This window comes from Nematostella vectensis, chromosome 1, assembly GCF_932526225.1.
Source record: "Nematostella vectensis chromosome 1, jaNemVect1.1, whole genome shotgun sequence".
In the NCBI taxonomy this organism is placed as follows: domain Eukaryota; kingdom Metazoa; phylum Cnidaria; class Anthozoa; order Actiniaria; family Edwardsiidae; genus Nematostella; species Nematostella vectensis.
The window spans coordinates 16,435,189-16,461,090 of NC_064034.1; the positions used below are offsets into that span (position 1 = coordinate 16,435,189).

Genomic DNA, 25,902 nt, shown 5'->3' on the forward strand with positions numbered 1-25,902 from the left:
ACGATATTCACGCGTGCACTTCACGCAAGTTCGACTCACGTGTAGCAAGATGGCGGACAGACAACATGTGAAACTTGGGTTTCAAAGGCTCTAGTACCTAGTAATTCATTGCCTAAAATATCTTATAATGCTGTCAGCAAATGCAGTGCCGTGTCACCAATTGGAGGGTCTTAAAATTTCACTGTATTCTCGGGAAGAAGTTCGAAAACTAAGCGTAAAACGAATCACAAATCCGGAGACGTTTGATGCTTTGCTCCATCCTAACCATGGCGGCTTGTACGATCCAGTTTTGGGACCAACGGACAGGGATGACTTGTGTGGAACTTGTGGACAGAATAACTTCAGCTGCCCTGGCCATTTTGGTCACATCGAACTGCCATTACCCGTCTATCACCCGTTGTTTTTCAAGATGTTACTGCAAGTTCTTCGTTCGTCTTGTTTTTGCTGCCATAGGATGTTATTGAGCAAATCTGCCAAGAAATTATTAGCTAGGTAAGTTGCTTTCTCAAGAAAACAGAGTTACAAGATTTTGATTCTTAATTAAAATACTCTTTCACTTGACTGTGACATGGCTATAATTATTGTTGTTAACAATATCTTCTTTGTTGGTGCCTAGTCAAATGAAGGTCCTTGATTATGGTCTGATCTCTGTAGCTGAGGAGTTAGAAGAAATAGTTAAGAACGTCTTATCAAATGGTGCTACTGAAAAAAGTGGCAAAGATGCAATGGATGAGAACTGTGTTGCAGCCCTGAACAAGCATGTAAGGACCGTCCTGCATGAATTAGACAAAAGTGAGTCACGGAAGAAGGCAAACTCTATGAATGTCACAGACTTTCGCCATGCTTTATTGAAAAAATTCAGCAAAACGCATCTGTCAACAAAGAGACGTTATTGCTCCATGTGTAAAGCGCCATCAAGGGATGTCCGGCATGAGTATAACAGTCGGTTGTACTTAAAGCCTCTACCCAATAGGGAGGCACAGAAGTGGGCTGCTACCAAGGTGGCACATGCCCACCTCACCCAGCTAGAAGAGCGTGCCAGGAAGGACAAGGATGAAGAGTTGCTGACTGGACAGATGAAAAGTGAGTCAGTACTGTAAGGCATCATAAGTAAATTGTCTAAGGAAGGTAACATCTGAGAAGTAAATATGTTGTAACCATTTTAATGTAATTTTTAGCATATAAAATAGGCCTTTGTTGTAACTGATGAAACATTCTGCAATTATTTCTTTCCATGTTTCTCTGTTGCTGTTTCCAAGAAATTGGCTTCCACCCTAACAATTGTCCCTCAACCCTGCCATGCCACTGTCAACTATGTTGTGTTTATTTACTGTACCTCACAATGTAACAATGGCCATATGGTACAGTATATACATGCTGTTGTCAGATGGTTTTCCTAAACCAATTGTTAACATTCACACAGAAAGTAACAAAAGCTCAGGAGTTAATGAAGTGCTGGATTCACAACAAGAAGTGGCCAAGAGTCTGAAACAGACCTATTTGACACCAAAAGAAGTCCTTGAGCATCTTGAAGAGGTTTGGTCCAAGGATGGGGAGTTCTTGAACATCCTGTTAGGAGGCTACCCTGCCCCTAATGCCAGGCATAGGGCTTCTTCCGCTGATATGTTCTTTGTTGAAGTCTTGCCAGTTGTGCCCTCCAGGTTTAGACCAGTGAGTACTCCCTTAATTGCCTGTGCTACATTAGTCACCAACCATCACCTTTGATTTGTCATGTAGCCCTTATCATTTTGAACTTGAACTCAAGTTTACCTTGTTTTTGACCATGACATATTTTATGAACCTTTCTGAGTGCAGAAGCTACTATGTCCTCATGCCAAAAAAAAAATAGAAGAACCAATAATTAACCACAAGAATGACCATTAACCTGGGAGGTTTACTGGAAAAGTTAGCCTTTGGGTCTACTGTACTGTACTTCGATTAGAGTATGGCAAAAATGCACATTGAATATAAATATTGGAAATTTATTTCTTCTTTTAAGCCAAACAATTCAGCAGGACTCTGCCATAATGAAGCCTTGTTAATGTCCCAAGCAATTTTTTAACTGAACTGTCATTCCATTTTTTCTATGAATAAATGGGCTTTATTGAAAACAGCAATTTCAATTTTTTGGCACTTGGTTTTTACTATTTCCTTCAGAGACAAATTTTGTTGCAATGAAGTCTAGCCTTTTAGAGGTTTCAAAGAATTTCAATAATTATTCCAAAACGGATTGCAAATGTAGAAATTTATGCATTATATACGTGCTGCCTAAAGTGTGCTTTCTTTGCAGCTATCTGTGCTGGGAGAGAAGAGATTTGAGAACCCACAAACTGCTACTCTGGCCAAGGTCTTGAAGGATATTGAGCTGGTTGTGGAGAATCTTAAAGGCCTAGATAAGAAACATGAGGACCTTCCTCAGATTGCAGAAGATGAACCCGAGGAACAGGAAACAATGAAGAAACCAAGGGTTTGTTTGTTTTTTTATTCTATTGTGTGTTCTAGTATATGTTTTCAAAATACCTAAAGAAGATGAGGTATATTTTGCAAAATGTTATCAAACTTGACAGAATCTACCCAGTTCTGTTATCAGAAGCAAAGGCAGTATACATTTATCTGTCCTATATTTCCCTTGAGTTCAATAATAACAGCAACAGAATGCTGTGATGGGTCCAAGTCCACAAGCACCCACTTATTACACTTGGCTATTGCAGGTATAACAATGTCATGTTATAGCTAGATAGATAAAAGATACTTGAAGAAGCAAGGCATTGTAAAAATTATATAAGTATGCACAGTACTAAAAGATGCAAACCCCAATCTAGCCAATCTGCCCAATCTAGCCAATCTAGTTTGAACCATCACATTGTGTTTGAACCATCACATTGTCTTTTTCACAACATGCGGTAAACTGATTACCACAAGGCCAGTCCTCTTGTCCATATATCCAATCCATAGTACCTTACTATGCCATCCTGAATACCATATCTTTTCTATATTCATCCATCCGTGATTATTTGCAATTTGATTTTGCAGTTTGATGTTTTGTAATTTCTTGTTAACAGCGGAAAGGAAAAAATGCACCAGTAACTGTAGCTGGGACTACACCAGTGAAGAGGCTTCACAATGCCTGGTTAAAAATGCAGAGTGATGTTAATGGAGTCATGGATAGCGACCTTGACAAGTTATCAGCTATAAAGTTTCCAGGCATCCGACAGGTTGGTTCAATATTGTCTAACTACAGTAGTGCACATACAGTACCTATGGGTGGTTTCCAGAAGCCTTGCATCCCATACCCTCTTGCTTTACCACCAAAAACACTTTTTTTATCCCTGAAGAATCAGACAAAGAAACCAACCCTGGCAGAAAGTCCTCGTTTCTGTACGCAGCTTTGTACATACAAATCATTTTTTTGTACAATCATTGAGTGAATACCATCCACTGTGTTTTATAATGTGCTTAAAGAACACTATTTAATGCTAATCCTGTTATTTTTGTATCAGTTGCTTGAGAAAAAAGAAGGTTTATTTCGCAAACACATGATGGGGAAACGTGTGGACTATGCTGCAAGATCAGTCATATCCCCTGACCCATACATTAACACAGATGAAATTGGTGTCCCACAGGTCAGAAATTGTAAACATGAAGTATTTGTTGGTGGAGTGTTGTTACGTATACTGTAATTCCTCAAATGGGTGCCTCCCTAAAATATACATGAGTGCCTCCCCCCCACTGAATAAGCATCTTGCCTAAGAGGAAGCATATGAATACCATGCCTCTTATGAATAAGCATCTTGCCTAAAGGGAAGCATATGAATACCATGCCTCTTATGAATAAGCATCTTGCCTAAGAGGAAGCATATGAATACCATGCCTCTCATGAATAAGCATCTTGCCTAAGAGGAAGCATATGAATACCATATAAGCGCCTGCACCCGCGAACGGGTATAACACAGTTTGTATTTAACTGTTCTCCGCCCTTTTACGGCGAGCTTCCCTTTGTTTTAAATAGGTTTCATATCTTCTTTTGTCGTATGACGTGCAGATGTTATTTGTGATCGCCCTCCATTCCTTTCTATTATGTACATGATAGTTCCACGCTTCAAGGACGCATCCAATTTTGAGGTCTTTTTTCAAAATGTCCTTGAATCTTAGTTTAGGACGACCAACTGGGCGAGACCCGTGTTCTAGCTCCGAAAATAACAGCTGCTTAGGCACTCTGTCATCGTCCATTCGGCAGAGGTGACCAAGCCAGCGGAGACGATTTCTAGCTAATTTTGTTTCAATATCATCTACGTTTGCACGACGGAGGACGTCTTCATTGCTTATATAGTCATCCCACTTGATCTTGAGGATTAGGCGTAAATGGCGTTGTTGCAGAGTACGAAGTTCTCTAACTTCATGCTGATATACAGTCCATGTCTCACTACCGTACAATAAGAGAGGCATTAGACATTGATTATAAACAGCGATCTTGGTTGGTACAGTGAGATCACGTGAGTCGAAAACTCTCTTTCGAAGGCGACCATAAGCACATGATACAGCTTGTATACGAGATGTGAGCTCCGCTCTCATTGAGCAGTCACTTGACAGGATACTACCAAGGTATTTAAAGTGAGTAACATTGACCAGCTTAATGCCATCAACATAAAAGTCGGCAGTATTACCAATACACATAGTCTCCGTCTTTTTAGTGTTAATGCGCATCCCCATTCTCTTAGCAAGTTCATTGTACGATGTAAGTAAAGACTGCAGACCCTCTGGGGTATCGCTAAATAAGGCGATATCGTCAGCGTACTGTGCCTCCCTGATGAATTCCGTAAGGACTTTTGTTTTTGCTTTGAGCCTGCGAAGATCGAAGAGATTACCATCAAATCGGAATCTTATCTTGATGCTGCAGGTGTGTTCAATTTTATTAAAGGCCAACCAGAGCAGGACAGCAGCATAGATGCCGAATAGAGTTGGTGCTAACTTACATCCTTGCTTGACACCACAGTTGTATTCAAATGCTCGAGTTAGCTCTCCGTCTACGATTAGCCTAGCATGAACATCAGAATATAGCTTCTTTATTATACTTATGAACTTTGGTGGGCATCCTAGTTTGCCAAGGATCGAAAAGAGAAGTTCACGATTGACAGTGTCGAAGGCTTTCACAAAGTCTACAAAGACTATATACATGTTGTTACGTTGCTCTCTGGTCTTTTCCATAAGCTGACGAAGAGTGAATATGCCATCAATAGTGCCCCTACCAGCTCGGTACCCTGACTGGGACTGGGGATATATAAATTCCGCAAGCAGCTGTAGTCTTTGCAAGATGATATCTGCGAATATTTTCCCCACGACGCTTAGTAGTGATATCCCCCTGTAGTTTCCACATTCGCTTCTGTCGCCCTTCTTAAATAAAATGGTGATAATTGCATCTTTCCACACTTGAGGAATGATTTCAGACGCCCAGATGATATTAAAGAGGATGAGAAGAAAAGCTCTCAGGCAGCGACCACCATAAACAATGACTTCTGGAAGGACACCATCAAAACCAGGGCTCTTCCCAAGTTTGGTGTTTGAAATGGCTATTTTCAGCTCCAGGTCTGTAACAGGATCATCCATAGACTGCATGATTGGTAATTGGTCAAGTTCGTCCACGATTTTTAAGTCAACATCACTCGGGAGATTTAGCAAATCACTAAAGTGCTCCACCCATCTACCTTTGACTTCTATGGGATCGGCCAAAAGAGTGCCTTCTTTAGAGCGAACAGGATGAGAATTTCTTGATCTTGGGCCATAGACTGCATTCAAGGTGGCATAGAACTCTCTTGGATTTTTTGTTTGAGAAAAATGCTCAGCTTCTTCAGCTTTTTTTTTGAAACCATGCATCCTTGATTTGTCTGATACGTGTTCTTAACGAGTGCCTGTCTAGGCTTTTGTCTTGAAGTAAGTTTCGAATTTCCTCATCTTGGTCATCAAACCAGTCATTTTGGATCCTCTTTTTCCTTTCGAAAACATGGTTTGCAGCTTGTTGAAGAATATCTTGCAGATCTTCGAAATCGTTATTACAAGCAGGAATTTTCTCATCTAAAAACTGAACGAGCTTCACTTTCTTATCGTCATTGAGACGAGTGTCTAGCTTTTTCGGGGATCTTGAGATATTCTTCTTGCGCTTCAAAGGAAAAGCACAATTAGACACTAAAAGCTTGTGGTCCGTGAAACAGTCGGCAGCTTGATTGACTTTGGTTACTTTAATAAAAGGCTTAGCAGCTTGATTGGCTAGCACATGATCGAGTTGGTGCCAGTGCTTAGAGCGGAGGTGTTGCCACGTGTTCTTCAAGCTATCCTTTAATTGAAACATTGTACCCATGACACTTAGCTGCAACTGAGTGCAAAACTCAAGGAGCATGAGGCCATTCGAGTTCATCTTTCCAACACCGTGCTTACCGATAACATCAGGCCAGGATTTGTAGTCTTGACCCACACGAGCATTGAAATCGCCCAACACAATAAGAGGGTTGTTCTGAGCTGAAGGAAGGCAACAACGGAGCTTTTCGTAAAATACCTCTTTTTCCTCAGATGTTCTTTGCATGGTAGGAGCGTATACGCTAACAAGGGTGAGGTAGTTACCACTTTCCAATGGAACACGCATTTGCATAAGTCTGTCGTTGATAGGTGTTGGACAAATCCCTTGCGATACAAGTCTGTTGGAGATAGCAAATCCGACACCGGCTGTTCTCTCACTTCCCCCACTCCAGAAGATAGTATGACTCCTTTCTACAATGTTACCAGTGTTGGGACGTCGGACTTCGCTTAAAGCACAGATATCGATATTAGCATGCTCCAGCTCACGACAAATGAGTGCTGTGGCTTGCTCTGGTCTTAGAGAACCATCGCCGTCATTGGTAGTACGGACATTCCAAGCTCCAAGGGTTAGAGCTTGCTTTCTAGAAGATAGAAACTGACGATTGTCGATTGCTCTGGAAGTTATAGCCGAGTGCGGTCTTCGTCCATTTTTCGCCACTGCCGCACTGGGTGGCGCATCGGTTCCCCCGAATGCGGTAGCCATAGCTCCAATACTACTAGATTGACTTTCCATAAAAACTGTGAGGCTGCACCACTGATGACGACACTACCTGGCGCGAGGGTAGTGTCCCTTGGCGAGAGGTCCTGTTTATCGACAACCCAGCATAGCTGGGATGGCCGCAGAAACAACTCGCTGCAACTTGTTGCCGGAAACTGAAGCCGGGTTGACCATCAGATCCGCCGGTGCTGGCCGTTGACCTATTCGAAGCTCATCCGCCCAAAGAAGTAACAAAGGTTTACTCCCAGATTTTTCCTCGAGGTTGACTCCTGAAGCCTTTCCCAGACCGGGTATAGCCGCAAGGCAGCGGAGGTTTGGAAACAGGGTTTTCCTTCCCCTAGGTGGATTGCCAACCAAGGCTAACGAGCACCACCTACCCAGAAAGGGAATATACCGTCCCTTACTCGGTCCCTAGTGTAACTTTTTGTCAAGGACAGGTGCACCACGTGAAGGTAGTTACACAGGATTTAGGTGGCCAGAGCCGTGAGGAATAGCCGCCCTAAGCACCCATGAATACCATGCCTCTCATGAATAAGCATCTTGCCTAAGAGGAAGCATATGAATACCATGCCTCTCATGAATAAGGGGGAATATATGAAAAAGTGCCTCCTCCTAATAATTGCCTCACTTAAGAGGAACATTTGTAAAAAAAGACCTCCCCAGAATCATCCTTGCCTAAAATTAGTGCACACAATAAACTTTTATGAAAAAGGGATTGTACGCTAGGAGGTAAGTAACCAAAACCAACTGTACTATCCACCACAACATTTTGTTATGAAAAGCTTCTTTTGATTCTTAAATTTTTGTTTACCTTACACATTGTAAAAGTTCTTTTTATCTGGAGATAGAACAGATTTTCAAATAAGTGCCTTCGCCGAATAAGCACCTGCCCCTTGTAAGAACCTCTCTCTTGTAAGCACCTCCCCCTTGTAAGCACCTCCCCCTTGTTAGCACCTCCCCCTTGTTAGCACCTCCCCCTTGTTAGCACCTCCCCCTTGTTAGCACCTCCCCCTTGTTAGCACCTCCCCCTTGTAAGCACCTCCCCCTTGTTAGCACCTCCCCCTTGTAAGCACCTCCCCCTTGTTAGCACCTCCCCCTTGTTAGCACCTCCCCCTTGTTAGCACCTCCCCCTTGTTAGCACCTCCCCCTTGTAAGCACCTCCCTCTTGTAAGCACCTCCCCCTTGTAAGCACCTCCCCCTTGTTAGCACCTCCCCCTTGTAAGCACCTCCCTCTTGTAAGCACCTCCCCCTTGTTAGCACCTCTCCCCTTGTTAGCACCTCCCCCTTGTAAGCACCTCCCCCCTTGTTAGCACCTCCCCCTTGTAAGCACCTCCCCTTGTAAGCACCTCCCTCTTGTAAGCACCTCCCCCTTGTAAGCACCTCCCCCCTTGTTAGCACCTCCCCCTTGTAAGCACCTCCCCCTTGTTAGCACCTCCCCCTTGTAAGCACCTCCCTCTTGTAAGCACCTCCCCCTTGTTAGCACCTCTCTCTTGTTAGCACCTCCCCCTTGTAAGCACCTCCCCCTTGTTAGCACCTCCCCCTTGTAAGCACTTCCCCCCTTGTTAGCACCTCCCCCTTGTTAGCACCTCCCCCTTGTTAGCACCTCCCCCTTTTAAGCGCCTCCCCCTTGTTAGCACCTCCCCCTTGTTAGCACCTCCCCCTTGTAAGCACCTCCCCCTTGTTAGCACCTCCCCCTTGTTAGCACCTCCCCCTTGTTAGCACCTCCCCCTTGTAAGCACCTCCCCCTTGTAAGCACCTCCCCCTTGTAAGCACCTCCCCCTTGTAAGTGCCTCCCCCTTGTTAGCACCTCCCCCTTGTTAGCACCTCCCCCTTGTAAGCACCTCCTCCCTTGTAAGCACCTCCCCCTTGTTAGCACCTCCCCCTTGTTAGCACCTCCCCCTTGTAAGTGCCTCCCCCTTGTAAGCACCTCCCCCTTGTAAGTGCCTCCCCCTTGTTAGCACCTCCCCCTTGTAAGCACCTCCCCCTTGTAAGTGCCTCCCCCTTGTAAGCACCTCCCCCTTGTAAGTGCCTCCCCCTTGTTAGCACCTCCCCCTTGTTAGCACCTCCCTCTTGTAAGCACCTCCCCCTTGTAAGCACCTCCCCCTTGTAAGCACCTCCCCCTTGTTAGCACCTCCCCCTTGTTAGCACCTCCCCCTTGTTAGCACCTCCCCCTTGTAAGCACCTCCCTCTTGTAAGCACCTCCCCCCTTGTTAGCACCTCCCTCTTGTAAGTGCCTCCCCCTTGTAAGCACCTCCCTCTTGTAAGCACCTCCCCCCTTGTTAGCACCTCCCCCTTGTAAGCACCTCCCCCTTGTAAGCACCTCCCCCCTTGTAAGCACCTCCCCCTTGTAAGCACCTCCCCCCTTGTTAGCACCTCCCCCTTGTTAGCACCTCCCCCTTGTAAGCACCTCCCCCTTGTAAGCACCTCCCCCTTGTAAGCACCTCCCCCCTTGTAAGCACCTCCCCCCTTGTTAGCACTTCCCCCCTTGTTAGCACCTCCCCCTTGTAAGCACCTCCCCCTTGAAAGCACCTCCCCTTGTAGGTGCCTCCCCCTTGTAAGCACCTCCCCTTTGTAAGCACCTCCCCCTTGTTAGCACCTCCCCCTTGTTAGCACCTCCCTCTTGTAAGCACCTCCCCCTTGTAAGCACCTCCCCCTTGTAAGTGCCTCCCCCTTGTAAGCACCTCCCCTTGTAAGCACCTCCCCCTTGTTAGCACCTCCCCCTTGTTAGCACCTCCCCCTTGTAAGCACCTCCCCCTTGTAAGCACCTCCCCCTTGTTAGCACCTCCCCCTTGTTAGCACCTCCCTCTTGTAAGCACCTCCCCCTTGTAAGCACCTCCCCCTTGTAAGCACCCCCTTGTAAGCACCTCCCCCTTGTAAGCACCTCCCCCTTGTAAGCACCTCCCTCTTGTAAGCACCTCCCCCTTGTAAGCACCTCCCCCGTGCCTCACCTGGGACATGAAAAAATGAAATAAGGGCCACAGTGCCTATTCAAACAATTGTGTTAGGTTGTTCCACTGTATTTATTTTCAGGTTTTTGCTAAGAAACTTACATACCCCCAGCCTGTCACCACATGGAACGTAAAGGAGCTTCGTCAGGCTGTGATCAACGGGCCACTCGTCCACCCTGGTGCCATTCTTGTTGAAAGCGAGGATGGAAAGAAAATAAGACTCAGTGAGACAGATGTCAATCAGAGGCAAGCCATCGCAAAGAGACTGCTGACCCCCTCTGGGGATAACAAGGGCTCACATGTGAATTGTAAAAAGGTACGGTAGAGCAATATGCCAGTGTCAGTAAAGCCGCATTGTCACCAGTTTACTTCCAGTCGATTACGTAACAATATTCAATGATTTTAAATGGAAAACGGGAAAATATTTCAAAATATTGAAAGCAATGTGTTTATTGGAAGTTTCTTTGAGGATGTGATTGATAATTTAGAGCGGATGGGCCATTTAATATCTCGGATTTTAATAGATTCTTTTGTCTTTTAACGTTTGAGGTTTCCGTTGGACCTCCGGAAGCAAACTGGTGACAATGTGACTTTAATCCGATGACAGACCAAGGGGGTTGAAGAAGGGCAAGGGGAGGGGGGTATATTATACCTTATACCACTTAGGTATAATATTGCTGTTTTCTTTTGTTAATCTGCTGAAATGTGGGAAGGGGTGGAACATATATTGAGAAGTGCGCAAGAGGGAGGGGAAGGCTGTGGGAGAGCTGTGGGAGACAGTTTAAGACAAGATTTGCAGAAAATAGTTCATAAATCATGTTCACGATAATGCATTGCAAACCATGCTTCAATTGTACTGTAGGTATATCGGCATATTCAGAATGGAGATGTGATGTTGCTGAACCGTCAGCCTACCCTGCACAGGCCAAGCATTATGGCACATAAGGTCGGTTCTATCTGTACACTTGTTCCACTATCAGCACCAAGCCAAGTTTAACATGAGTTTTGTATCACCTGGGGTTAGCAAATAGCAAGGGGATCCAGGAAGGTACACTTGTTCCACTATCAGCACCAAGCCAAGTTTAACATGAGTTTTGTATCACCTGGGGTTAGCAAATAGCAAGGGGATCCAGGAAGGTACACTTGTTCCACTATCAGCACCAAGCCAAGTTTAACATGAGTTTTGTATCACCTGGGGTTAGCAAATAGCAAGGGGATCCAGGAAGGTATGCCACTCCTTAAAAATGTGCCATCTCTTTTAACAATTCCTGGATCTGACTCTGGGTGGCTAGTACTAATACCAACTCTCTTACCATTTGGGAAATTGTGAACTTTGTTGAGTGTTGTTTCACGGCATCTACTACTGTATCTAAGAATGAGCGTGGTTGTTTTAGGTCCGAGTTCTACCAAGTGAGAAGACTATACGCCTTCACTACGCCAACTGCAAGGCCTACAATGCAGATTTTGATGGTGATGAGATGAATGCCCACTTTCCACAGAATGAGCTAGCAAGAGCAGAAGCTTACACGATAGGTATACTAACTACTTATATTAATCACATTCTTACCATTCTATTGTCATTATAACGTCAGTACAGGCCTTGCGCATGGTGTTGCGCATCAGAGCGTAACAAAAATTCTAACGTTAGGTTTATGATTATAACTTTGATCTGGAGAAAGCTACACACTTTTTATTTTATTTGGATAACGTTTGTCTAATGTGCATCTCGAAACCAAAGTTAGAGATAGTAAAAATTTCAAAAACATTAAAAAATATATCAAAATAAAAACAGTGCCATAAAAACGGGCCTTTTTAAAGCCCATTTTTCATGAACATTGCTCCATCTTTTTGCAAAAGAACCTTTTTCTTTTGTAGTTTGATCAATGTCATAAATGGAATGCACTTGAAATTCTCTTTAAGATGCTGTCCTTTTTATAGAAAGAGGAAAAGAAATGTAAACAGACAGGAGTGATAAGCAGCATTAGAATTTTTTTTGACAATAGAAAACACAAAACGTTGAATTACGTCATACTTTTTTTGCCTTATTTTGCCCTTTTTGCCCATCGCGCCTTTTTTGCACTTTTTGCCTTATTTGGCCATCGTGCTCTTCTTGCATTTTTATTGTGCTTTTTATGCAGTATGAAGTGTTTTTTCTATCTATTTAAGCATATTTTTTATCCCTAGACAATATCAACCAGCTGTTACGAATATTAGCAAAATCTAAAACATGTGCAAATAATATTTTACTTTTCTAGACGTAATTTCAGAAGAAAGGAATGGCTGCTGACAGCCTGTTGATATAATTTGAAACTCCTCAGGTATTTTTCTACTTTAAGTTCTAGCTTGTCATCTTCTTATGCAAGACAATAATTTGCCCCGTTCGAGTTTGAATATTGCAAACTTAAAAGCATGGAGAAATATGCATTTTATAAGGAAAATAATTTAGAAGCCTAAATTGTTCAATGATAGAGCTCCCATAATCTGAATTTTCCGAAGCTGGATTAAATTTTAATTTTTTATAGCAGAATTCTAGAAAGGCGCACGATATGGCAAAAAAAGGCAAAAAAATGTGCGATAGGGCAAAAAAGTACGTGATAGGGCAAAAAAGGGCAAAAACATGCGCGATAGGGCAAAAAAGGCAAAAACAAGCTAGGGCAAAAAAATTCGAGGGCAAAACTAGGCAAAAAAGGCAAAACACATTTGCAGCGTTCAAATGTTACGCAGCAGTTTATGATAACTACATAACGTCCATACTTCGACAAAAAAATATCGAGGTTTTCTATTAGGTTAGAAAAATAGTATGACTATTTTTAAAAACTAAGATAATCAAACTTTTATATCCCAAATTCCGGATATGTATAACGCAATACTTCAGAAAAAGCATTAAATCTAAAACGAAATGTCGAGAAATGTCCTGTTGAGCCAGGCTTGCGCAACACCGTGTGCAAGGCCTATAATATTTGCTACTTTTGCTTTACCTTTTCTATAACTGCATCAGCTATGAGGCTTATAGGACATGGGCTATATCACTCTATGCAAATGTTCCAACAGTCCACTTAAAACACAGTAAAATTCAATTTACTATATAATAAGGAAAGTAATGATATAAAAAAGGGACAAGATTTTAAAATATACAAAACAAAAGTAAAAAGCAACTTTTCTGGTTTAATCATGTGGATCAACGAAAAGTTTAAAAGGACATGTAAGAAAATTGAGGTCCATTGGCTATTTTTTTGCCCTTCAGCCAGTACAAACTTCAATTACCTGGTTCCCAAAGATGGCACCCCCCTCAGTGGACTGATTCAGGACCACATGGTATCTGGTGTTCTCATGACAATCAGGGGGAGGATGTTCAACAAGTGAGTCCTTATTCTCAGAGACAGGGTTGTCATGCTTGTGTTGTCATGCTTGTGTTACTAGTACTGTAAAACATGCCTGATTAACAATGCAGATATATATTGAAAGCATGGAATCCTTATCAATCTTTCTGTGTTCCTTTTTTACCAAAATGTTTTGCAAACATTTGTTTTGCAAACAATTATGATTATCATTTGGTCATATTTTCAGACTGGTAGCATGAAATGTAATTGAAGGGATTTTTGGGATAGGGATAAATGTTACTGTATGCCTTGTATGTATCAATTGAGGTATTAACTTTCTCATGTCCAAAAGACTTGATTACCAACAACTAGTCTATGGGGCTCTGAACTTCAAGAACCAGCCTATTGAAGGGATTTTTGGGATAGGGATAAATGTTACTGTATGCCTTGTATGTATCAAGTGAGGTATTAACTTTCTCATGTCCAAAAGACTTGATTACCAACAACTAGTCTATGGGGCTCTGAACTTCAAGAACCAGCCTATTGAAGGGATTTTTGGGATAGGAATAAATGTTACTGTATGCCTTGTATGTATCAATTGAGGTATTAACTTTCTCATGTCCAAAAGACTTGATTACCAACAACTAGTCTATGGGGCTCTGAACTTCAAGAACCAGCCTATTGAAGGGATTTTTGGGATAGGGATAAATGCTACTGTATGCCTTGTATGTATCAAGTGAGGTATTAACTTTCTCATGTCCAAAAGACTTGATTACCAACAACTAGTCTATGGGGCTCTGAACTTCAAGAACCAGCCTATTGAAGGGATTTTTGGGATAGGGATAAATGTTACTGTATGCCTTGTATGTATCAAGTGAGGTATTAACTTTCTCATGTCCAAAAGACTTGATTACCAACAACTAGTCTATGGGGCTCTGAACTTCAAGAACCAGCCTATTGAATTATTGATGCCATGCATACTCAAGCCAACACAATTCTGGTCTGGAAAACAGGTAGGTACAGATAGCATACAATCATCTTTTTAGATTTATTATTCAGTATTAAACAGATGGGCTTATTCGGAACATAGGAAATTATGTATCACTTCAATAAGTTTATTCATTGTAACTATATTTAAAACAAACAGGCAAAACAGGGCTGGGCTAATTTGATTTGGCCATTGGAAGTATGTTGTAATTACAAAATTAACCTAAGTAAATGTAGACAACAACAAAAACATCAGGAAAACACAGCCAATCATAAGGCACAGTACTGTAAGGAATAGCCTGACGTATATGTATATAGGTACTGTAAGGAATAGCCTGACGTATATATCTCCATACCCTCTCTTGCTCATACATAGAAGCAGTACTTTGCATTGTGCAAATAGGCATGCTTTGATAAGGTAGTGGGCTAGCATATAGATATTTTTTCAATATCTGGAGTGTCTTGATAAAAGATTAAGATTACTTAAAGATTGAAAAAGGGTGCATCTGCTCCCCCTACTGCATTTATACATGTCCATGATATACACCCTGCACTTATACATGTCCATGATATACACCCTGCACTTATACATGTCCATGAGCAAAAAAGATGCAACTAATCTTAATGCACTTATATACACCCTGCACTTATACATGTCCATGATATACACCCTGCACTTATACATGTCCATGAGCGAAAGAGATACAACTTATCTTAATGCACTTATATGCACCCTGCACTTATACATGTCCATGAGCGAAAGAGATACAACTTATCTTAATGCACTTATATACACCTTGCACTTATACATGTTCATGAGCGAAAGAGATGTAACTTATCTTAATTCACTTATATACACCCTGCACTTATACATGTTCATGAGCGAAAGAGATACAACTTGTCTTAATTCACTTATATACACCTTGCACTTATACATGTTCATGAGCGAAAGAGATGCAACTTATCTTAATGCACTTATATACACCCTGCACTTATACATGTCCATGAGCGAAAGAGATACAACTTATCTTAATGCACTTATATACACCCTGCACTTATACATGTCCATGAGCGAAAGAGATGTAACTTATCTTAATGCACTTATATACACCTTGCACTTATACATGTCCATGAGCAAAAGAGATACAACTTATCTTAATGCACTTATATGCACCCTGCACTTATACATGTCCATGAGCAAAAGAGATACAACTTATCTTAATGCACTTATATGCACCCTGCACTTATACATGTCCATGAGCAAAAGAGATACAACTTATCTTAATGCACTTATATACACCCTGCACTTATACATGTCCATGATATACACCCTGCACTTATACATGTCCATGATATGCACCCTGCACTTATACATGTTCATGAGCCAAAGAGATACAACTTATCTTAATGCACATTCTCCCCATCATCTGTCTAAAAGTGTGTTTTTTTTTATGCTCAGGTTATCTCCACCATTTTGTTGAACCTCATTCCATTGGGAAGTAAACGACTTAACCTTAAAGGAAAAGCCAAGATTTCTGCCAAGGTAGGCTTGATATTTTTTACTGTTACATTTTTTGGGTTATGTTTTAATTGAATTTCTAAAATGGAATTTGTTTTGGTTTGGATCTTACCTTTAACCCTTCTGATCCAAAAATTAAAAATATAGACAGCAATACTTGTTCCTAAGAACCAATCAAGTGTTTACAAAATTCTTTCAGTGATCAGGTATTCTGCAAAATGTCTTCCAAAATAAGTAGCAATGTTTTCACTAATAAAGTATGTTACACAAAAACGTACAACAATACTTCTAAAGTAAAAGAACATTATAGCATACGAAAACTTTATTACATCGATACAGATAATCTCAGTTGTATATAGTTGATCTCAACTGAATCTAATTATTAGCCGTTTTTTGCTGCTTATTGGAAATTACATAAGATCACATCATAGTAAAATGATTCATGCTGTAGAATTATTGTTTGCATTTTTCAGAACTGGAACACACGAAAACCCAGAAGGCAGTTCCTTGACTTGGAAGTCTTAAAAGGAGATGACATGTCAGAGTCTGAGGTAATGTTGCAATGCTACGTCTGTAGTCTGTTTGGGGTGGCGCATACACCGGTGCGGCCAAAAGGTGGGTTATTTCTTATTAGGAAATATTAAAATACTATGCTTTTTCCATATGATACCTATGACTATGCACCCCCTCAGCTAATCTTGGGTACACATCTGGATTCATCTACTGTATAATGCCCTTATCTGCTAAGAACTTTGCAAAGAACTGTGAAAATGAGTGGGTCGACTATGTTTTGCATAGTTACCCGTTATGGCTGCTCTTATCTTGTCAGCTTGTGTTGCATGTAAGAGATTCAGCTAAATTTCAGAAGCCTATCGAATGCCTAGAGAAAGGCGTAATAGCTTATTGGCATTCGGTGACCAGGGCCTGATTCTCAGTTAGATCAGCATGGGGTTTTGTCAGAGGTTTGTGGCTCTCTGTATTGGGCACCAAAATTCCTTGTCTTCTTACTATTTAACCCATTTTTGTGAACCGCTTGGGACGACTGCCCGTGGTACCATCTTCAGTGGCATTTCTAGACACTATCACAATCGTCACTCCATTTCATTCCTTATTTGCCATTCAGGTTGTTATTCGTGATGGCCACTTGTTGTGTGGTGTTCTCGACAAAGCTCACTATGGGAACACACCCTACGGATTGGTTCATTGCTGTAATGAGGTATTGTCAAATGCAGCACTTTAGATGACTGTCACAGTAGAAATGCAGTGATTACCTCCAATCGCAATTTCCGCTGTCAACGTCTATTTAAATAGGTGTATTGCTTTGTTGACAGCTCTATGGTGGTGTGATGTCGGGTGAACTATTGTCTGCACTAGCGAGGGTATTCACCTCGTTTCTCCAATTCCACGGCTTTACACTTGGCGTCAAGGACATCCTGGTTACGGAGAGAGCTGATAAGATCCGGCGCAAGCTTATAGCCAAAGGGCGTGTCTCCGGCAAAGATGCCGCTACCTCTGCGTTTGGAATGCCTGAAGACTGCCACAGGTACTAGAGTTTACATTTCCATTCTGTAGTATCTAATGTTAAGGGTTTCTGTACTTTTTTTATAAAGATCATGCATAAAAGTTCCATTGACAGTTTGAATCTGGAATTATAGTACCTGCGCACTGAAACCTATATGGCTTTTCTTAAAGTATGACAAAAGAACAATACACAAGCTTTCAGAGTAGGAATTGATTGTTATTCGAATCTTAAAAAAAATGCCCAGAGATATTTAAAAGAGAGTTATGATCAACCTTAACGTTCGAACTCATGCTATTAATGTATCACCAAAATCCATCTAGCTTTTCCTCACGCTAATACATCACCTTCCTCTATAACGATAACTGTTGTTTATTTTATGTGGATACACGCGGGAAGTGGTTAAACAGGCTCCCGAGCATATGAAAATCGCTCCACAGCTCTTTACATTCGCTATAGGATAAAAAAGGTGTCCGATTAAGTTAGTAAAATAGACCCCGAAAAACAGTGGTAACTGGCATGTCTGCTAAGTGGACCCTTACCCCCTAAGGAGAGTATAATAGGATTTAGATGTAACTAAAAAAACATTCTAGTTGTGGCGAGTTACGTCAGGATGTAAGTGCGTGCGCAGGCTATAAGTCCCACAAACACAGTAAACATCAGTGCGAGTTCCTTTTTCATTCGACGGACGGACCACGAGTCGTGTATAATGCGCGGTATATCTTTGGATTTCCTATTTAATCGTGGGAATGGAATATCAGGAACTTCAACCCCCAAGAACGCACACAGGGGTTCCCACCCCTCTTTGGGATTAAAGACAAGCAGCTGATTCGCTGGAATGGAGGCTATGACTTCGATATTGTGCTTGCTGTAATCCATCCAAGGCCCTTGCAATTGCATCAGGCGGTTCCATCTTCTACCAGTCGGGGTGAAGTATTTGCAAAGTTTCATAACAAGACTGTCCGTATTAGGTATAAAAATGCCGACAGTTGTAAGGAAGCTTTTGCGCCATGTTTCCGCGTCATCTCGCACTGAAAGAACCACCTTGGCGTCTGGAAAAGCCTTCGAGATTTCTTTATAGAACAGGCATGCTGGCGCATCAGTCACGGCGTCGACGTTTCTGTAGATGTCTCTGAAGTTCGGCGTACGGCCCTCCAATGCAGCAATGTACTCATCGCAGTGAAACCGCCAGTGCTCTTCGACATCGTGCACGGTGTATCCAAGATGACTAAGCGCGGCCGCAAGAGACTTCGTGCCTGTCTTGGGGAGACCAGCGCCAATAACCTTCATAGCGCAACTTGTCAGTTGATAAAAAGCGTTGATTTCTTGAAATTGTGTGTTGAAGATTATTCCCGCACTCTTCTGTTCCTTAGGGCCTGTGTCATCTGAAGCAAAACTCAACACATTTTCGTATTCAAATAAGTTATACATTTTTTGTAAGTGATATCCGATGCGTGCTATCGTTTTAGGAATACGCCAATAACGACACTAGAAGGCATTCTCTGATTGACGTGTGCTCGAATTCCCAACCACCGTGGTAAAGAAATACGTCAGTGGGCATCAGAACATGTGAACAACAACATTGTTATCATAATCGTTGTTATTGTCATCGGCATCGTTGTGATTATTATTTATCTTTATCGTTATCATCATTAATAATAGTATTACTATTGTTATTTTCATTATTATTACTGTTATTTTTATTACTTCTATACATACTTATAATCTATACATAATAATCCACAATTCTATTCTTGTTTATGTATGCGTCATTCGAGGCGCTCGAGTGAAGTCCTCTAATATACTGTCACGCGGCAAGTATTGCAAAGTAACGAAACATAATATTTCTAATAACTAGGTTTTTTATACTGATTAGCTGCAAACATGTCAGAAGTTAACAAGACATGTCAGAAGTTAACAAGTTATGATCGCGCTAAACCAAGTATGCGTGGAAGGGTTTTCAAAAAGTACATCCTCAGTTCCATAAGATCTGATCAACTACTCGGGCTTTTGTTTCTCTAGAGTATCCTGTATTCTCTGTAAACTAATAATACGCGAAACTGTGATATACGCAAAACTCACCCCCTCAGATGATGGGGCGCACGGCCCCACCACTTTTTGCGACAAAAACAAGTCAAATACTATGATTTATTACTTTTTCGGTTTTCACTATGATATTTTTTTTAATTGTCAGCCCACCCACTTTTCAACGGTCCCTGTATTTAATAAAATAAGATTTGAAAACAACCCGAATAATACTTTTCTACCTACTATACTTTCCAATAAATGCGAGGCGTGACATTGTGTTCTCAGGTCAGACCTGGAGGCCCGCATGCAGAGGGCTCACCACAACAGCGATGGGACAGACATGAAGGAGCTCGACTTGTGCATGAAGAAGAAGACGGACCATTACCAAGACTCGATCAACAAGGCATGTCTTCCTCTGGGACTTTACCAGAGATTTCCAGGTAAGACTTAATCAACGAGGCATGTCTTCCTTTGGGACTAAACCAGAGATTTCCAGATAAGACTCGATCAACAAGGCATGACTTCCTCTGGGACTTTACCATAGATTTCCAGGTAAGACTTAATCAACAAGGCATGTCTTCCTTCGGGACTAAACCAGAGATTTCGAGATAAGACTCGATCAACAAGGCATGACTTCCTCTGGGACTTTGCCAGAGATTTCCAGGTTATACTTGATTACCAAGGCATGCCTTTTCTCTGGGACTTTATCAGAGATTTCCAGATAAAATTCGATCAGCAAGGCATGCCTTTCTCTGGGACTAACCCAGAAATTTCCAGGTATGAAGATGATTGTGATGATGTAGTAATAAATACATTAATTGCCCCTTTGCCACTTTTCAATGTAGACACCCAAATCATTTATAATATGATTTGCCCATATTGATTGTACATCAGGTCGATAGCTGGTTCACGTGTGTGGGGCAATCATTAGAAATTAGCCTGAAATATACGTAATATCTCTCCTGTTATTTTATTTGTCTTTTAATGCTGACTTTAAGCTCATGTTATACTTACAGAGTATGGTAAGGTACTGTTGATTCAAATTTGAGTCTGAGAGTTTATTCCAGGTAACAACCTACAGCTGATGGTACAGTCTGGCGCTAAGGGGTCAGCAGTCAACTGTATGCAGATCTCGTGTTTACTTGGTCAGATTGAGCTTGAGGGGCGAAGACCTCCCATCATGCTCAGTGGCCGTTCACTGCCGTCATTCTTGCCCTACGACACCAGCCCCAGAGCCGGAGGCTTTGTGGATGGGCGCTTCCTGACAGGAATCCGGCCACAGGAGTACTTTTTCCATTGTATGGCTGGAAGAGAGGTGAGCCTATTGTTCATTCTTATGTTGCATGAGAGAAAATTGGTTCGAGTTGATAAGGGAACAGCATGCTGGGACAATTTTAGGTAGCACAATTCAACATTGCGTTGTAAACATGTTCAAGCGATACTGAATGAAAGCTAGAATATTGTAGGTTTTGGCAATTCTGATCCCGGAATATATTTGTAAGTTAGATTCACATGTTAAATTGCATACCCTGAAAGGTCCCAGCATGATGTTCACTTATCAACTCGACCCAATCCCCTGCACAACGTAAGAATGGCGAAGGTCACGTGTTATCATGTTGTGTGACGTTGTTTTGTTAAACTGCCGTGTGTTTTTCCATCATGATGTGTGACATTGTTTTGTGAAACTGCCGTGTCTGTTTTCCCCATCATGATCTGTGACATTCTTATGTTAAACTGCCCTGTGTGTTTCCCCACCATGATGTGTGACATTCTTATGTTAAACTGCCCTGTGTGTTTCCCCATCATGATGTGTGACATTGTTTTGTTAAACTACCCTGTGTGTCCCCATCATGATGTGTGAAATTCTCTTGTGAAACTGCCGTGTGTTTTTCCCATCATGATGTGTGAGATTGTTTTGTGAAACTGCCCTGTGTGTTTGACCCATCACGATGTGTGACATTGTTTTTTTTAACTGTCCTGTTTGTCCCCATCATGATGTGTAACATTCTCTTGTGAAACTGCCCTGTGTGTTTGTCCCCATCACGATGTGTGACATTGTTTTTTTTTTTAAACTGTCCTGTTTGTCCCCATCATGATGTGTAACATTCTCTTGTGAAACTGCCCTGTGTGTTTGTCCCCATCATGATGTGTGACATTGTTTTTTTTAACTGTCCTGTTTGTCCCCATCATGATGTGTAACATTCTCTTGTGAAATTGCCCTGTGTGTTTGTCCCCATCATGATGTGTAACATTCTATTGTTAAACTGTCCTGTTTGTCCCCATCATGATGTGTAACATTCTCTTGTGAAACTGCCCTGTGTGTTTGTCCCCATCACGATGTGTGACATTGTTTTTTTAAACTGTCCTGTTTGTCCCCATCATGATGTGTAACATTCTCTTGTGAAACTGCCCTGTGTGTTTGTCCCCATCATGATGTGTGACATTGTTTTTTTTTTAAACTGTCCTGTTTGTCCCCATCATGATGTGTAACATTCTCTTGTGAAACTGCCCTGTGTGTTTGTCCCCATCATGATGTGTGACATTGTTTTTTTAAACTGTCCTGTTTGTCCCCATCACGATGTGTAACATTCTCTTGTGAAATTGCCCTGTGTGTTTGTCCCCATCATGATGTGTAACATTCTATTGTTAAACTGTCCTGTTTGTCCCCATCACGATGTGTGACATTCTATTGTTAAACTGCCCTGTGTGTCCCCAGGGCCTGGTTGATACTGCTGTCAAGACCAGTCGCAGTGGCTACCTTCAGCGCTGCCTGATCAAACACCTGGAAGGACTCCAGGTCGCTTATGATCTGACCGTTAGAGACAGCGATGGCTCAATTGTGCAGTTTTACTATGGGGAAGACGGCCTCGATATACTTAAGACAAAGTTCCTGTCGGACAAGCAGTACCCATTTATGGTTGAGAACTACATGGTAGGGATTTGAATGGGTCGTAAAGTAGATTAGAATTGTTCAAGAATCCTGGAATATATTTTGTCATATAACCCTCAACACCAATTTACAATGTATGGGGAATGATTACGGATATATCATAGGTACAAGTGAGAGTGCTGAGTCTACCAACTTGGAATAGGGGATGGATGTATGTATGAATGTATATATATATATATATATATATATATATATATATATATATATATACAAGGCTTGTAGAGATGAAACGGTAGTTCGCGTGTTTTTTTCCTACAAACCAAGATATATCCCGCTCTACACCTATGTATTGAGCACTGTTATATGAACGCCTATTATATATATATATATTATATATATTCTAATCTACTAGCGTGAATGGTGCCCTCGTTTTTGCTACAACGTCCTGTTTTGTCAAGTATTTTAATTTTTTTTCAGGCATTTCTGCAACAGCTGAACCCTAAGGATCTTCTGGGACATCTGAACCCGGATAAAGCTAACAAGCTAGAATCTAAGGTATTTACCACGGTATCTACAGGACAGCTAAACCCGAATAAAGCTAACAAGCTAGAATCTTAGGTAAACTCCATGGTAGCGGCAAAACCAACTAGAGGATAGGATCATCAGGCGATTCGAGTAACCTACTCCATAGCCGTTACAAAAGCAGAAACTATATCCCTCTTTTTAAATAAAATTCTTGCAATCTATATACCATCAAATAGTATTTTAATAATATGATAGTATATTAGAAGTTTTTTGTACACATGGAAGATCAAAAGAAAGTTTCGACAATATTGATCGATCTGAATTACTTGTTATCATTCCAGTGTCAACCTGCTCTAGCCAAACTTTTGCGGGCTTTGTGCTTTGATCAATTTTAAATTGCGTTGTTGCAGTTCTATTTTTTTAGAATTTTTTAGAACATCATTATCTTATTTGCTATCACTTTCAATAGCGTAGGCCTCTAAACGGGTGTTTTTTTTTATCAGATCCACAAATGGCAGAGGAAGCATCCATCGGTTGATAAACAGAACCGGACCTCAGCGTTCCTCGCGTTCGAGGCGGACAACTTGGAGGAAGTGCAGGGCAAACACGACACGGTACCTGAAAAGTTCGGCCGATCAAAGGTACGTACTAATAATTAATAAGTAGGACCATTCACGCCGCCTTTTTCCCCTCCTGTACGAAACAAAACTTCTATTCACTTCAGTTATTCAAGCGAGTTTGAGTATTCTACGACATTGTTAAAATATCAGATTTCAATCGTGAATTATTTATTTTTTATTTTTGTCAATTGTAAACAATAACAATGCCTAGTCACACGAAGCATCCATTTCCATCGGCTTATTCAAGCAAGTAACAAAGATATTCTCAATCAAATATCGCCAATAACGAACTTCATTCGTAGATTGTTATTTTGAAGTTTCCTTGCGAATAAACCGTTGTTATTTCAATGATAAACTATAACAAAGGAGTGGCCGATTATGATTCGTTAACTGTATGGGGTTTGCTGCAGGCCCAACTCGAGCTGTTCAAGATGTGGACTGAGGCACCATCGTCAGTCAAATCCAGGTATGAGATGGTCGCCTGTGACGAATAATAATAATAATAATAATAATAATAATAATAATAATAATAATAATAATAATAATAATAATAATAATAATAATAATAATAATAATAATAATAATAATAATAATAATAATAATAATAATAATAATAATAATAATAATAATAATAATAATAATAATAATAATAATAATAATAATAATAATAATAATAATAATAATAATAAGATCTTTATTAAAAATAATCCCGACAGACAGACTTGGCGGGTTACAAACCATTAACTACTTATATACTTCTCTACTAAATAAGGTTAAAAAGACATCTATTTACAAAACAGCGTTTGAAACGCTCAGTCTTTACTTGCGGCAAGATAAAATCATGCCCCCTTTTCCTCAGGCTGCGGGTTTTCCGTTTCGGCAGCATGCAACTCAGGCAGTGGTTGTCATCTGATGTTATCCTCTCCCATAGTTTGACGTCCCTATCTCTGATTATTTTTGCAATTGGTGTGTAACTGGTTGTGTACTCGTATCTAGCAGCACGCTTATAAAAACGATCGACTTGCAATAAATACTTGCTGTCGTATGCACAGGCCCAGACTTCAATAGCATAATAGAACAGGGACATAATGAGACTGTCAAACAAAAGAGTGAGTTCTTGCATGGTGTATCCGTAAAATTTACAAACTCTTAAAATGTAAACCTACTGCTGGCCTTAGAAATCATTTGTTCAAAATGAGTGTCCCAATTACATGGTTGTTCATTGAACGTCACGCCTAGTAATTTAAGTTCCTCTTTCCTACTTATGTCTGGTTCAGGTTCTGGAATGGGCTTCTTTGTCCTCCCCCTGACTACCATTTCCCATGTTTTGGAGAGATTTAGCGTCATCCGATTTTCTTTTTACCAATTCTTGATATTCTGAACTTCAACTGAAGATAAATCAGCAGAGTTATGTCGTTGAGGAATGCTCAGCGTGATGTCATTGGCGTACTTAACCAAGAGCATCTTACTAGGGTTGACCGGGATAATGTCGTTCACCATAATGGAAAACAAGACAGGTCCCAACACAGTCCCTTGAGGAACACCTCTGTCGATCTCAACAAACTTCGTTGACACTCCATCCACCACCACCCTTTGTTTACGGTTACCCAGAAAGCTAACAACCCAGTTAATGACATAAGGATTAATGTCATAGGACTTTAGCTTTCTGCATACTATCTTATGGGAAACAGAGTCGAAGGCCTTGCTAAAACCAAAAGAAAATACTCTGACGAAGTCAACGTCCTTGTCTAACCAGTTTAGCCAATGGTGCTGACACTTAAGCAAGGCCATGGTGGTATTGTGGCCTTGCTTATAGGCAAACTGATCCGATCATATTTGTGAGTTCAGAGCAGATGACACTTACTGTTTGCAGACCAGCCTTTCGAAGATTCTCATTATGATGTTAGTCAATGATATAGGCCGTAACTAATTGCATTCGTGCAATGGCGATTCTTTGGGAATGGGTGTCACGTTAGCTAGTTTCCACAGAGAAGGGACCATTTGATGTTTCAGAGAGCTGTTGAAGATTTTGGTAATGACAGGTGCCAGGTGATGGCCATAATTCCGCCAGAGCCAATGTGGGAAAAAAGGACTTGAGTGTTTTAGAATACATCCAGATCGTTGTTATCTTCAAGCATTTTGGTATTGACGCGCACATTCAAAGCCGCATTGTCACCAGTTAACTTCCGGTCGATTACGTAACAATATCCGATGATTTTTAACGGAAACGCGAAAACTATTTCAAAATTGTAAAAGCAATGTGTCTTGAAAGTTTCTTTGAGGACGTGACTGATAATTTAAAGCGGATGACCTGTTAAATAGAGCGGATTTTAATAGATTCTTTTATCTCTTGTTGGTTGAGGTATCCGTCGTCCTTCCAGAAGTAAACTGGTGACAATGTCTCTGTCACCTGTATATTACTTGCCACTCACATCTTTTATCGCATATAGTAGGGTCAAGTCCCACAGACTTTTTGCAAC

At 41.2% G+C, this 25,902-nt stretch overlaps 2 protein-coding genes across 3 annotated transcripts in view; one reads left to right on the forward strand and one right to left on the reverse strand.

Moving 5' to 3' along the window:
- The first annotated feature begins 17 nt into the window (after positions 1-17).
- Positions 18-25,902, forward strand: part of LOC5511111 (DNA-directed RNA polymerase I subunit RPA1) — a 34,612-nt gene continuing 8,727 nt past the window's right edge. For both annotated transcript variants that reach the window (XM_048732459.1, XM_048732463.1), the window contains exons 1-21: positions 18-492; positions 617-1,083; positions 1,424-1,671; positions 2,291-2,467; positions 3,063-3,215; positions 3,501-3,623; positions 10,097-10,330; positions 10,877-10,960; positions 11,409-11,547; positions 13,259-13,373; positions 14,239-14,347; positions 15,781-15,864; positions 16,314-16,391; positions 16,964-17,056; positions 17,172-17,383; positions 19,673-19,827; positions 20,455-20,702; positions 22,104-22,319; positions 22,755-22,832; positions 23,306-23,443; positions 23,833-23,888. In XM_048732459.1, the coding sequence (XP_048588416.1) occupies positions 128-492; positions 617-1,083; positions 1,424-1,671; positions 2,291-2,467; positions 3,063-3,215; positions 3,501-3,623; positions 10,097-10,330; positions 10,877-10,960; positions 11,409-11,547; positions 13,259-13,373; positions 14,239-14,347; positions 15,781-15,864; positions 16,314-16,391; positions 16,964-17,056; positions 17,172-17,383; positions 19,673-19,827; positions 20,455-20,702; positions 22,104-22,319; positions 22,755-22,832; positions 23,306-23,443; positions 23,833-23,888 (3,572 nt within the window). In that variant the 5' untranslated portion in view covers positions 18-127. The remainder of the gene's footprint in view (positions 493-616; positions 1,084-1,423; positions 1,672-2,290; positions 2,468-3,062; positions 3,216-3,500; positions 3,624-10,096; positions 10,331-10,876; positions 10,961-11,408; positions 11,548-13,258; positions 13,374-14,238; positions 14,348-15,780; positions 15,865-16,313; positions 16,392-16,963; positions 17,057-17,171; positions 17,384-19,672; positions 19,828-20,454; positions 20,703-22,103; positions 22,320-22,754; positions 22,833-23,305; positions 23,444-23,832; positions 23,889-25,902) is intronic.
- LOC116617560 lies at positions 16,130-18,799 on the reverse strand. Its single transcript, XM_032380331.2, has one exon. It carries the CDS (start codon positions 18,788-18,790, stop codon positions 17,963-17,965), a length of 828 nt encoding a protein of 275 aa, XP_032236222.1. The 5' UTR covers positions 18,791-18,799; the 3' UTR covers positions 16,130-17,962.

Bases quoted from the DNA above. Each gene is read 5' to 3' on its own strand.
- LOC116617560 (XM_032380331.2), bottom strand. From the start codon at position 18,790: ATGTATAACTTATTTGAATACGAAAATGTGTTGAGTTTTGCTTCAGAT.